Source organism: Electrona antarctica (genome assembly GCF_951216825.1).
Source record: "Electrona antarctica genome assembly, chromosome: 12".
In the NCBI taxonomy this organism is placed as follows: Eukaryota; Metazoa; Chordata; class Actinopteri; order Myctophiformes; family Myctophidae; genus Electrona; species Electrona antarctica.
In genome coordinates, this window is record NC_136793.1 from 9881203 (window position 1) to 9896229 (window position 15027).

General features: G+C 40.8%; 1 protein-coding gene across 1 annotated transcript; it reads left to right on the top strand.

Annotated features, from left to right (window-relative positions):
* Positions 1–220: 220 nt before the first annotated feature.
* Positions 221–11608, top strand: LOC306933733 (uncharacterized protein; the record flags this gene model as incomplete). Its single annotated transcript, XM_079516042.1, has 2 exons — positions 221–1843; positions 9959–11608. 2 exons carry the CDS (start codon positions 221–223, stop codon positions 11606–11608), a joined length of 3273 nt encoding a protein of 1090 aa, XP_079372168.1.
* Between the last annotated feature and the right edge of the window lie 3419 nt (positions 11609–15027).

Consider the following 15027-nt stretch of genomic DNA (forward strand, 5'->3'; position numbering starts at 1 on the left):
GACTGTGTGAGAGAGAGGGGGAGAGACTGAGTTTGCGTGTGGCTGAGAGAGAGAGAGAGAGAGAGAGAGAGAGAGAGAGAGAGAGAGAGAGTTGTGTGGTTAGGTTGCTGTTCTTTGGTTAATTGTTCTTCATGTGAAGTGCATTAAGTCTAATGGTATGAAATGTACTATAGGCCTACACAACTGACCTTACTTTCACCTTTGTTCCCAGTGGGTAGAAATGGCGTCTGCCAGCAGTCTCCTGTCAGAAGATCAGTTCCTGTGTTCTATCTGTCTGGATGTGTTCACCGATCCAATCGCCACTCCATGTGGACACAACTACTGCAAAGCCTGCCTCACACATCACTGGGACACTAATGATGTGTGTCAGTGTCCACTGTGTAACAAAAGGTTCTTTAAAAGACCAGAGATCTTTGTCAATACTTTCATTTCTGAGATGGTTGATCAGTTCAGGAAGTCAAAGCAGATGAAAACAACTTCCAATGCCATCCAGGAAGCTGCTAAACCAGATGAAGTGTCCTGTGACATCTGTTCTGAGAACAAGCTCAAGGCCGTGAAGTCCTGCCTGGTGTGCCTGACCTCCTACTGTGAGACTCACCTGGAGCCTCATCAGAGAGTCACAGCGTTAAAACGACACAAACTCATTGACCCTGTGAAGAACCTGGAAGACTTGATGTGTAAGAAACATGACAGACCTCTGGAGCTGTTCTGTAAGACTGACAACGTGTGTGTTTGTCAGTTCTGCACTGAGTCAGACCACAAGTTACACCAAATTGTATCTCTGAAAGAGGAATATGATGGAAAGAAGGCTGAGCTGGGAAAGACTGAGGCCGAAGTTCAGCAGATGATCCAGGAGAGACAAGAGAAGATTCAGGAGGTCAAACACTCAGTAGACCTCAGCAAGAAAGATGCAGACAGAGAGATGGCAGACAGTGTGCAGGTCTTCACTGCTCTGGTGAGCTGCATTGAGAGAAGCCAGGCTGAGCTCTTTGATGTGATTGAAGAGAAGCAGAAAACAACACAGAAACAGGCTGAAGGCTTCATTAAAGAGCTGGAAGAGGAAATCACTGATTTAAAGAAGAGAAGCTCTGAGCTGAAGCAGGTCTCACACACTGAAGACCACCTCCACCTCCTCCGAAACTTCCCATCCATCAATATCCCTCCACCCACCAAGGACTGGACAAAGGTCAATGTCCATCGGTCTTCATATGTGGGGGTTGTGAGCACAGCTGTGGCTCAGCTGGAGAAGACACTCCGTCAAGAGATGAAGAAGCTGGGTGATGAGCTGAGGCGGATCCAGCAATATGCAGTGGATGTAACTCTGGACCCTGATACAGCACAGTGCGAACTCATCCTGTCTGAGGATGGAAAACAAGTGAGTCATGGAGATGTAAAGAAGACACTCCCAGACAACAAAGAGAGATTCTCCAACAAATACGCTGTGTTAGGAAAACAAAGCTTCTCCTCAGGAAGGTTTTACTATGAGATTCAAGTAAAAGGGAAGACTGGCTGGCTATTAGGAGTAGCCAGAGAGTCCGTCACCAGGAAGGGATCAATTAAATGTATCCAGAACAATGGTTACTGGACAATAGGGTTGAAGAATGGAAATGAGCACTACAAGGCTCTTGCTGACCCTCCTGTCCTCCTCACTGTAAGAGAGAAGCTCCAGAAAGTGGGAGTGTTTGTTGATTATGAGGAAGGTCTTGTCTCCTTTTATGATGTGGAAGCCAGAGTTCTTATCTACTCTTTCACTGGCTGCACCTTCACTGAGAATCTCTATCCATACTTCAATCCACATAGCAACCAGAGTGGTACAAACTCTGTTCCCCTGACAATCTCTCATGTCAGTTAAATTAGACTCATCCTCAGCTTTCCATGAAAATATTCATTGTGATTTAAGTGTGTATGTTTAAGGTCTGTGTTATATTTTCTCATCAAACTGTCAAATCCATCCAATTGTTAAACTAAATGTTCTAACAATTATATTTTAAGAACTTAAATTAACTTAACATCTCTGAATATAATATGGTTTGCAAATGGCGTTTTGCTTTTGAAGGTTTTAGGTATAAGACTTTACAGTATGTACAGTATAACTGGCACACCACTTATGATGTTGTTTATGTTTTTTTATTAAATGTTTTTTTATTTAGTTTTAATAATATATGCATACATTTACATGCATATAACAAAAATATGATAATCCGGCCTTGCAGATTTTGTTTAATCTGGTCTAGTTCTGCCTTACTGGGTAATATTTGTTCAATTTGTGGTAGACTTACACCACAGTTGATTGTGCTATCTAGCACTAGCAGCAGACAGTAATCTCTTCCAGGCCAGGTTTAGTGCAGTGTTGATTTCGTTAACTAAAACTATCGTCAACTTTTTTCACTGAACTAAAATAACTATGATGACTAAAACTCTGACAAAATGTACTGCCAATAGAAACTAGACTAAAATGTTATGGAGGGACTATAGTGGAGAAGAGATAGCCTGGTTAATAAACCAGACCGAATCAGCCGTTGGCAAAAAAAAGTTGCCTACCAGCGGATTTCGGTCTGGCGAGGCTCAGTAGCACGCCTCTTTCCTACAATCGAGAACAGGTCGGACCAATCGGGACACGGTATGCAATATGGGCGGGCTTTGGTACAGTGACGTTCAATGCTTGAGACTTTTGACTGACAGTAGCTCTGACCAATTGCGTCAAAGAGAAAATGTTTGAACCCGCCCCCCGGGAAATGAAATCCAAGTGGAGCCAGCCCAGACTGATATACCGCGACAGTGTTGTGTGATATTAGTCTGGCTTATTAGCCAGGCTAGAGAAGAGATCCAGTAGAACTAAGACAAGTCATTTTATCCGTGGTTGTGTGCAGGTGTCATGTTCAGAAAATAGCAGATCTACAAGCTCACAACACGTCGCAGAGTGATACGCTGTGAGCTTGTAGATCGGCTGTTTTCGGCACACAGCTAATTATAAATCAGGCATTATGACGCTCATCAAGGCTAAATCAACTGTAGATTTAGTCGACTAAAATGTTACATGTAGCCGATTAGAACTAGACTAAAAGTTTATAAAAATTAAATGGAATTGTATTCTAAATACTATGACTCAAACTAAATCCAAATGTGTTGTCAACAACACAGGTTTAGAGTCTGTATGATGCTTTTTGATGTGAACACAACACTGTTGTCACGCCACATTCTGCTTTATTAGGATTGGAGGATACATTATATGTAGAATTGTTGTATTAATTTACAACACTATGTACTTCACATCTAAATAGATTTACCGGACGGAAACCTATCCTACTTTATTTCTTAGTACATGTCTTTGACTTTGTGATTCCTTACAATATTTCCTCTATGCCACACCACATGGCTATCCATTTATGAACAATAAATGTTTTTAATGTGAAATCTTTGTGATTTTTACCGGTCCAACACTTCTGAAATGATAGACCATTATACAAAGTACCGTCCACCACTGCAGAATCTAGCGATCCGAATCAACAACAAATCAAACAAACGAGAAAGTAAACTGAATAGGCCTACTGGGGTAGCAAGACATGATATTAGGATAACACTGACTGGACGAAAGAGATTCAGATATGACTGTCCAGAGTCATTAACCTGTATAGACCAAAATGCAGCTGACAAACTATACAGTGCATCAAGCCTCCCTTCTGAACGAACACACGTGTGCTTTAGGCCTACAGTAAAGCAATATGTTAAGGACTTTGATCGCATAAAGTAGTACACATACATTAACAAGGCAGCCAGGTGAACAAGGCTTGCCTAACTCTAATGATTGCTGAAAAACTGCTTGTAAATATATTTTCTTCATTTGGAGAACAATTTCAGCTGTTATCAGATAACATCATACAACAATACAATGACAATTGACTAATACAAAGACAATGGTACATATTTACATTATCAACTTTATCAAAGCAAGAAAGATGCCAGTGAAGGGTTAACTTCTAGAACGTGAGGACAATTAAAAGCACTGCAGTAAAAAGTGCTTTTAATTGTTATATTATTGTTCAAGTTTGGATATTATTGTATTAACATAATATCATACAGATAACATTTGATTCACTATAAGGTCATGGATTTCACCTTTAATTGAATTCTGAGAGTAGCCTATAAATGGAATCAAAGACTCACACCTTATGCATTTGGGTTTGCTTGGGTCCAGCTTTCTCTCTAGGGCAGAATAGTACATTGTCGTGTGCCAAAAATAGCCACTCTACAAGCTCACAACATATCTGTATCATAAATAACCTAATTTGTGTTTATGTGGTTGCCCCTAACAGGGTAACCAGACTAAATAATTGCCCGACTTTACTATGATATATCTAGAGTAAACCCCAAAAGTTTGCATATTAGTCTGCCCCCTGTGACGTCATGTGGGTCAATACATCATCATCAGACATCATCATACTGTACTTAGCGAGCTACTCAAGCCCACATTGTTTCTTCAGGAACAGTATCGGTGCAACATTTGCAATTTCCCAAAATTGTGAAATGTCTAGTTCTTGTTTTTGTATTTAGTTTTTGTCTATGTTTTGTGTTTGTGTTACATTGCTCCCTGCCTCCCTTCTGCAAAAGGACCACAATAATGGAAACTTCTTGTGTTTTTTATTCTTTGTAAATTCATTTTCAGTAAAGTGCACTGTCAATCAATCATTCAGTATTTTATTGATTTAGCTGTTATTTTAGCTATTTTGCTATACTAGGCTATAATATTGTTGGTGCAGTCTTCGGAGCATGCATGTCACACCAACATGTCACTCCATGTACTACTTGAATGATGAGGGGAAAATAAAACCTCTTTCGATCTTATAATAAGCCTCTTTTAATTCTAACTATTCAACTTTATTTGACTTATTTTACTATATATAAAGCTCTAAACGGTCTTGCACCTTCCTACCTCCACAACTGCCTGCCTAGTTATGTTCCAGGCCGCCCTCTTAGGTCCTCAGGTGCGTGCCTGCTCGAGATGCCTAAAAAGATGGCGACCAAGAAATATGGTGAGGCTTTTACGGCGGCCTGGAATAAACTTCTGCTTCAGCTTAGACAGGCTCCCTCGGTAGATATTCTTAAAGCACAGCTCAAGACTCATCTTTTTTTATTTATTTTTTAACTCTTTTCTGTTCTATGCCTTGTAAAGCACTTTGCGATGCATTTCTGGCATGAAAGTTGCTATATAAATAAAGTTTATTATTATTATTATTATTATTATAAGCCTCTTTTAATTCTAACTATTCAACTTTATTTGACATTATTCTGCTGCTGACAGTATGTTGATAATAGAATACACGACAAGACTAAAGGTGTGTGTGTGTGTGTGTGTGTGTGTGTGTGTGTGTGTGTGTGTGTGTGTGTGTGTGTGTGTGTGTGTGTGTGTGTGTGTGTGTGTGTGTGTGTGTGGATCTAGAAATGATGGGCCCCTGGGCCACCGTCATGCAGAAGAGCCCCCCCCCACCCTCCCAGAGCTTTTTTTTTCCCCGACGTGGTGCTACTGTCTGTACACGTGTACGCATAACAATTCTGACATATAGGCCGCTCTGGATTAAGAGCGTCTGCTAAATGCCTAAATTGTAAATTGTAAATTGTAGGCCTGCGATATTCAGATTTACAGCAAGGGATTGCTTAAAAATAATAAACAGCCAAAAACTAAGCCAAATAAATGCAAACTGAGGGTTTAAACACTTGCAGTAATGTGTTGGACTTTTGGGGTTATTTTATTGACACAAATGAATAAGCCCATTGTTAACTAGAAAAAGTGCCCCTCGGGGCACAGGTCTCCACCAGGGCAGGTCAGGTTGTGGCCTCCAGGTGGCGCTATAATAGGCCAATGTGAAAAGGGTGCCATTTCTTCATACGCCTTTGATGGCAATTGGATGATTTGAGGCATTTTGTTCCAAAAATGTGTTTTGCAAAAATCAACCTGTTGGTGGCGCTATAACAGGCCAATGTGAAAAGGGTGGGATATATTCCTCAGCCTAGTAAGAAAATGTGTGAAAGATTTCACGTAAATTGCATGCTGCGTTCATGATTTGAGGCTTTTGTTCAAAACGGGGCAATCTTGCAAACTGTGAAAGCCAATTATAGCCAATTAAGATGGAATAACATGAAATATCGGACAGATCCGACTTGAGCACATGACCATAGAGATACTGTGTAACGATTTGTGAGATTTTTGGACAGAATCTGGAGGAGTAATATCAAAGAATGTGTTTTACAAAGTCGGCCTCCTGGTGGCGCTATAAAAGGCAGATGCGGAAAATGCAGGTCAAAGGTTTGTCCTTGGCCTCTAGGGAGTGTGCATGCAATGTTTCACGCAGATCGGTGCAGTTTTAGGTAAAACATGTGAAAAGCTGCCTCATGGTGGCGCTATAACAGGCCGTTCTGTAAAATGTGGTGCAGAGGTTCATCGTTGGCATCCAGGGAGTGTGTGTGCAAAGTTTGGCATCGACCGGGTTAACGGTGCCGGAGATTAGCTGGTAACAGACGGACGGAAGGACACACACACACACACACACGGACGGAGTGCAAAACATACTCTCTCTCCATTGATTGATTGATTGATTGAAGAATTTATTAACAGTTTGCAGAATTACAGTACATTTCAAGCACAAACTCAATACAAAGGCTGTTAACTGTGAGTGGACGACCCAATTAAGCATTACACTTGTTTCCAACAGGGTCCACCATGTTCAAATCATCAAAACATTTAGAGACAACTCTCCCCATGCCTTCGGCCTGGTGGAGACAATAACAGTGACAAGGACCGTGTGAGTCACTGCTGTTACCCCTTTTTTGGGGGGCCCTTGAGCTTGAGCCTCTTCGCGGTCACGCGGACGCTCAAGCTCAAGGGCCCCTGTGTGTGTGTGTGTGTGTGTGTGTGTGTGTGTGTGTGTGTGTGTGTGTGTGTGTGTGTGTGTGTGTGTGTGTGTGTGTGTGTGTGTGTGTGTGTGTGTGTGTGTACCACCGCTGAAGAGCCCTTGAGCAAGGCATTGAACCCCAACCATGAAATGTTCTATGAGCAGGGCGTGGCTGTAAACAAGCATCTCGAGCTTAGTCCACTTACTCTGGGTAAACAAAGAACTTTACTTTGCTTGCTGTGTGTGTGTTTGTGTGTGTGTGTGTGTGTGTGTGTGTGTGTGTGCGCGCGCATGAAAGATGACACCAGTCGGGTGTGCTGCTGTTGCGTAATCTCAATGACGTTTCAAAAGCGAAAGTAAAAACCACAGCAGACAACAGCGCTAGGTTCTCAATAACGACTTCAAATCAAGAGGATTTTCTATAAACGGAAAGGAATTACAGACATTGACAGGTGAACATAGCTACATAAAACTTTTCTATACAGAATACAGACCAAAAACACATGTTTTCTGATTAGCTGTGGTTCTACATAATGGAGTGTTTTCAGTGAGGTGGATACATTAAAAACTATATGTATACTAGCTTGATCAGGGTTTTGGTAAAGTATCTTTTAAGAAGTACGTTTTACTCTAAGAGTTGCATTTAGTGGTGCATTTAGTCACTCATTGTGTGTGTGTGTGTGTGTGTGTGTGTGTGTGTGTGTGTGTGTGGGGGGGGACCAAGTTTGCGTGTGGCTGTGAGAGAGAGGGAGAGAGAGAGAGAGCGAGAGGGAATCTGCGTGTCAGCGTGTGTGGTTAGGTTGCTGTTGTTATTGTCTCCACCAGGCCGAAGGCATGGGGAGAGATTATGTTTTGCACTCCGTCCGTGTGTGTGTGTGTCCTTCCTTCCGTCCGTCCATCAGCTAATCTCCGGCACCGTTGGCCCGATCCATGCCAAACTTTGCACACACACTCCCTGGATGCCAACAACGAACCTCTGCCCCAAATATTCCTCAACGGCCTGTTATAGCGCCACCATGAGGCCGATTTAGGCAAAACACATTTCTGTAGATTACTCATACACATTTTATCCATACATCACACAATTCGGTATACACTATCTCCATAGTCATGTGATCAACACAGATCTGCACAATTTCCCATCTTCCATCCTGATTGGCTAAGATTGGCTTCCAAAGCTCACATGATTGGTCCGTTTCGAACAAAATGCCACAAATCACAAACAGTGTCCAATTTCCATGAAATTATACACGCACATTTCCACTAGGCCGAGGACGACATGCCACAATTTTCCCCCAAATCAGCCTCACGGTGGCGCTATAACAGGCCAAATCCTGTTTTTACCTATAACTGCATCGACAACTTATCTATGTGCACTCCCTAGAGGCCATGGAAAACATTTTCCCTGCATCCCTCCACATCTGTCGGTTATAGCGCCACCATGAGGCCGATTTCTGCAAAACACATTGTTTATGTTAGTCGCACAGATTTCCTGTTGGATTTCTCAGATTCTACACTGATTAGCTAAGATTGCCTTCCAAAGTTTTCAGGAGTATCCCGTTTTGTACAAAATGCTGCACATGTCCTGCTCATCCAGAATTCTATCCTCAGAGATGCTATGAGTGATCTGGCTCTGCATTTCCTCAACAAAATGAAGAAAATTGTTGCAAGAAACAAACAAACAAAAAAACATGTTTATATTACTCCTAAACATTTAGCCAAACATCACACACACTCCTATCCTCCTGGTGGAGACCTGTGCCCAGAAGGGCACTTTTTCTAGTTGTTCATGTGGAGTGCACTGTGCATTACGTCTAATGGTATGAATGGTATTTAAAGGGATATTTTACTTTCTTATGTGAACACCCAGACAGTTTTTAAGTTACTTGATTCAGTATTTAGATATTTAGCTGCCCGCCCCTTTCTATACAAACCCATTGTAACTTCAAACTCCATTTTAACCATGATAGATTCATCAAAAACACCCGTCCTTTTTTCTGGTGACTGATTTTGTCCTAATACGTGAGGGGGCCCTGGTTCTTCATTTACTGTTTTCATTTATGTTTAAATATTGTTTGGATTCTTTAGTCTCTTCGGTCCTGCAGCAGCTTCTCCCTCCTCCTCATTATTTTCCAAAAACAATATTTAAACATAAATGAAAACAGTAAATGAAGAACCACGACCCCTCATGTATGAGAAGGACAAAATCAATCACCAGAAAAAAGGACGGGTGTTTTTGATGAATCTATCATGGTTAAAATGGAGTTTGAAGTTACAATGGGTTTGTATAGGGAGGGGGCGGGGCAGCTAAAATGAATGTCAAATATCTAAATACTGAATCAAGTAACTTAAAAACTGTCTGGGTGTTCACATAAGACTGAGTAGACGATGAAATGACCAAAACATTTTTTGAAAGTGAAATATCCCTTTAAGTCCGACAGTCCTATGTTATGTCCGGGTCCAAGTGGCACCAGCTCCCGTCCACTTCATTGTAAATAGCAATATATCTAAACGCGTGAATCTTTTTACAATAACGTTATTTTTCGGAAAGGAAGCCATTGAGGGCTAAAATGGGTCTTAATGCTTCCAACTCGAGTAGAATTATTAATGTTCTGTACAAGTGTTCATAACAAAGAAAATATATGATGTGGAGACAATAAAGACTATTATTATCATTATTATTGAACGTGGTAACAGTCCATTTGCTCAGTACAATATTTCGGGGGAATATTTAGAATGTGTGCAGGGTTGAGTACGTTGAATCTATAGTTTGCGTTAATACGATCTCTAATGGAGGATTTAGTTGAAACAATGAAATAAAATGGCGATAGTATTCATTGTGGGGCAGACCAGTAGGTTTTTTTGTTGCAAGGAAAGCGGTAAAATGAGACTTTAGTGGTTGTTATAGTCTCAGATTTAGTCCGACGGAGGGACACAGTATAACTCTATGGGGACACAAAAGCGACATAAACAGTAGGACTCGGAAGTATCTCTGGAGATGGAGCTTACATCACGGCTAAAATACTGAATAGGCCTACACAACTGACTTGACTTTCAACCTTTGTTCCCAGTGTGTAGAAATGGCGTCTGCCAGCAGTCTCCTGTCTGAAGAGCAGTTCCTGTGTTCTATCTGTCTGGATGTGTTCACCGATCCAATCACCACTCCATGTGGACACAACTACTGCAAAGCCTGCATCACACATTACTGGGACACTAATGATGTGTGTCAGTGTCCACTGTGTAACAAAAGGTTCGTTAAAAGACCAGAGATCTTTGTCAATACTTTCATTTCTGAGATGGTTGATCAGTTCAGGAAGTCAAAGCAGATAAAAAAGACCTCCAACGCCATCCAGGAACCTGCTAAACCAGATGAAGTGTGCTGTGACATCTGTTCTGAGAACAAGCTCAAGGCCGTGAAGTCCTGCCTGGCGTGTCTGACCTCCTACTGTGAGACTCACCTGGAGCCTCATCAGAGAGTCACAGCATTTAAACGACACAAACTCATCGACCCTGTGAAGAACCTGGAAGACTTGATGTGTAAGGAACATGACAGACCTCTGGAGCTGTTCTGTAAGACTGACAGCGTTTGTGTTTGTCAGTTCTGCATTAAGTCAGACCACAAGTTACACCAAATTGTATCTCTGAAAGAGGAATATGATGGAAAGAAGGCTGAGCTGGGAAAGACAGAGGCTGAAGTTCAGCAAATGATCCAGGAGAGACAAGAGAAGATTCAGCAGGTCAAACACTCAGTAGAGCTCAGCAAGAAAGATGCAGACGGAGAGATAGCAGACAGTGTGCAGGTCTTCACTGCTCTGGTGAGCTGTATTGAGAGAAGCCAGGCTGAGCTCATTCATGTGATTGAAGAGAAGCAGAAAACAACACAGAAACAGGCTGAAGGCTTCATTAAAGAGCTGGAACAGGAAATCACTGAGTTAAAGAAGAGAAGGTCCGACCTGAAGCAGCTCTCACACACTGAAGACCACCTCCACCTCCTCCAGAACCTCACGTCCATCAACATCCCTCCATCCACCAAAGACTGGACAAAGGTCAATGTCCAACAGTCTTCATATGTGGGGGTTGTGAGCACAGCTGTGGCTCAGCTGGAGAAGACACTCAGTCAAGAGATGAAGAAGCTGGGTGATGAGCTGAGGAGGATCCAGCAATATGCAGTGGATGTAACTCTGGACCCTGATACAGCACACTGCGAACTCATCCTGTCTGAGGATGGAAAACAAGTGAGTCATGGAGATGTAAAGAAGACCCTCCCAGACAACAAAGAGAGATTCTCCAACAGATACGTTGTGTTAGGAAAACAAAGCTTCTCCTCAGGAAGGTTTTACTATGAGATTCAAGTAAAAGGGAAGAATTTCTGGGAATTAGGAGTAGCCAGAGAGTCCATCACCAGGAAGAGACCAATTCAATGTATCCCGAACAATGGTTACTGGGCAATATTGTTGAAGAAGGGAAATGAGCACTACAGCAATGCTGCTGACCCTATTGTCGTCCTCACTGTAAGAGAGAAGCTCCAGAGAGTGGGAGTGTTTGTGGATTATGAGGAAGGTCTGGTCTCCTTTTATGATGTGGAGGAAAGAGTTCTTATCTACTCTTTCACTGGCTGCACCTTCACTGAGAAACTCTATCCATTCTTCAATCCATATAGTAACAACCAGAGTGGTAAAAACTCTGTTCCCCTGACAATCTCTCCTGTCAGCTTTCCATGAAAATATGTATTGTGATTTAAGTGTGTATATTTAAGGTCTGTGTTATATTTTCTCATCAAACTGTCAAATCCATCCAATTGTTAAACTAAATGTTCTAACAATTATATTTTAAGAACTTGAATTAATTTAACATCTCTGAAAAGAATATGGTTTGCAAATGGCGTTCTGCTTTTGAAGGTTTTAGGTATAAGACTTTACAGTATGTACAGTATAACCGGCACACCACTTATGATGTTTGTATGTTTTTTATTAAATGTTTTTTTATTTAGTTTAAATAAGTTATGCGTACATTTATAATCCGGCCTTTACGCAGATTTCTAGTTCTGCCTTACTGGGTAATATTTGTTCAATTTGTGGTAGATTTACACCACAGTTGATTGTGCTATCTAGCACTAGCAGCAGACAGAGTCATCTCTTCCAGGCCAGGTTTAGTGCAGTTTTGATTTTGTTGACTAAAACTATCGTCGACTACCTTTTTTCACTGAACAAAAAATACTATGATGACTAAAACTCTGACAAAATGTAATGCCAATAGAAACTAGACTAAAATGTTATGGAGGGACTAGTGGAGAAGAGATCCAGTAGAACTAAGACATAATTTTATCCTTGGTTGTGTGCAGGTGTCATGTTCAGAAAATAGCAGATCTACAAGCTCACAACACATCGCAGAGTGATGCGCTGTGAGCTTGTAGATCGGCTATTTTCTAATTATAAATCAGGCATTATGACGCTCATCAAGGCTACATCAACTGCAGATTTTGTCGACTAAAATCTTACATGTAGCCGATTAAAACTAGATAAGTTTATACAAAATTAAATGGAATTGTATTCTAAATGCTATGACTCAAACTAAATCCAAATGTGTTCAACAACACAGGTTTAGAGTCTGTACGATGTTTTTTGATGTGAACACAACACTGTTGTCACACCACATTCTGCTTTATTAGGATTGGAGGATACATTATATGTAGGATTGTTGTATTAATTTACAACACTATGTACTTCACATCTAAATAGATTTACCGGACGGAAACCTATCCTACTTTATTTCTTAGTACTTGTCTTTGACTTTGTGATTCCTTACAATATTTCCTCTATGCCACACCACATGGCTATTGGATCCATTTTATGAACAATAAATGTTTTTTATGTGAAATCTTTGTGATTTTTACCGGTCCAACACTTCTGAAATGATAGACCATTATACAAAGTACCGTCCACCACTGCAGAGTCTAGCGATCCGAATCCACCGCATTGTTGTTGTTCATTTGTTGGTTATAATTGCAATAGTAATCATTCATTATTACTATATTATAGAGTATATTTATTTATTTAGAGTGTATTTATTCAGTAACTCGGTTCTCCTAGTCTCTCCAGCGCTTTAGTAAGCAGAAATACCGTACATTTTCAAGTCGGGATACTAATCTCTTCCAATCAGGAAACAGCATAGACAAGTGAAAGTGGACGTGATTAATCAAAAGAATTACAGGTTTAGAACTGGAACACTCTAAAATTGAAGCTGATCATATTATCTTCGTGTTGTTCTCTCTCCTGATTTGATAAAGTTGGTGTCCTACCTGTATCCAATAGAAGAATTACATTACAGTTATTTATTTCCCCAATAATATTTGTGCGTCTTGGATTTCTGGTTCAAACACAGTGTATACAGCTCCATAGAACATATGAAGTATCCTGAATAAATACGTTGTTTTCTTTGGCTTTTGAGGCAAAATATTCTACAACTCTCATAAAGTATATGTATGTTATTTACATTTGACAGTCAAAACTACAACAAATCAAACATACAAGAAAGTAAACTGAATAGGCCTACTGGGGTAGCAAGACGTGATATTAGGATAACACTGACTGGACAAAAGAGATTCAGAGATGACTGTCCAGAGTAATTAACCTGTATAGACCAAAATGCAGCTGACAAACTATACAGTGCATCAAGCCTCCCTTCTGAACGAACACACGTGTGCTTTAGACACAGTAAAGCAATATGTTAAGGACTTTGATGGCATAAAGTAGTACACATACATTAACAAGGCAGCCAGGTGAACAAGGCATGCCTAACTCTAATGATTGCTGAAAAACTGCTTGTAAATATATTTTCTTCATTTGGAGAACAATTTCAGCTGTTATCAGATAACATCATACAACAATACAATGACAATTGACTAATACAAAGACAATGGTACATATTTACATTATCAACTTTATCAAAGCAAGAAAGATGCCAGTGAAGGGTTAACTTCTAGAACGTGAGGACAATTAAAAGCACTGCAGTAAAAAGTGCTTTTAATTGTTATATTATTGTTCAAGATCAGCATTACTTCTTTTTCAAGAAGTCTACACACAATTAGAGAATTGTGATGCAGAGAGAATGTAGAGAGAATGTGGAATTGTTATTTTGATCAACAGTATTAGCCGGTTGTCTCTCCTATGGAACCAGATCAATACAGCATGGAATTGTGGGTCTGAGAGGCTACATGTCATGAAATGGTGGTTCGTGGCTCAAATGCCGAATAAATAATGAACCTTGATATGAAAAGGGTCGAAAACCACTGTTCTATGCTGTCCATTCCTCTGTCTGTCTGTCTGTCTGTCTGTCTGTCTGTCTGTCTGTCTGTCTGTCTGTCTGTCTGTCTGTCTGTCTGTCTGTCTGTCTGTCTGTCTGTCCTCCCCTCCCTTCTCATGTCCTATACTCCTTCTCCTCTTCCTCAGTGTTAAAGCTTCAGTCCGTAAGGTGTATGTCCTCTACTCTGGATTCAAGCGTCATTCTCCCACGTCGGTGCCAAAATGTCCACTTCTGAGCTAGGATGGAAAGCCTGAGATATTGCACTTTGAGCTTTGACATGCAATACAATACACTGGTCAACCAGTAATGGTTCTATGCCTGCAGGGTCTGCATTTCTCAATGGAAGAGCAGGGAGACCAACACCAACTATACAACCACCACTTTGGATATTATTGTATTAACATAATATCATACAGATAACATTTGATTCACTATAATGTCATGGATTTCACCTTCAATTGAATTCTGAGAGATTAGCCTATAAATGGAATCAAAGGCTCACACCTTATGCATTTGGGTTTGGTTGGGTCCAGCTTTCTCTCTAGGGCAGAATAGTACATTGTCGTGTGCCAAAAATATAGCCACTCTACAAGCTCACAACATATCTGTATCATAAATAACCTTGTGTGTGTGTGTGTGTGTGTGTGTGTGTGTGTGTGTGTGTGTGTGTGTGTGTGTGTGTGTGTGTGTGTGTGTGTGTGTGTGTGTGTGTGTGTGTGTGTGTGTGTGTGTGTGTGTGTGTGTGTGTGTGTGTGTGTGTGTGTGTGTGAAAGATGACACCAGTTAAGGGTTAATTAACTGCTGCTGTTGCGTAATCTCAATGACGTTTCAAAAGCGA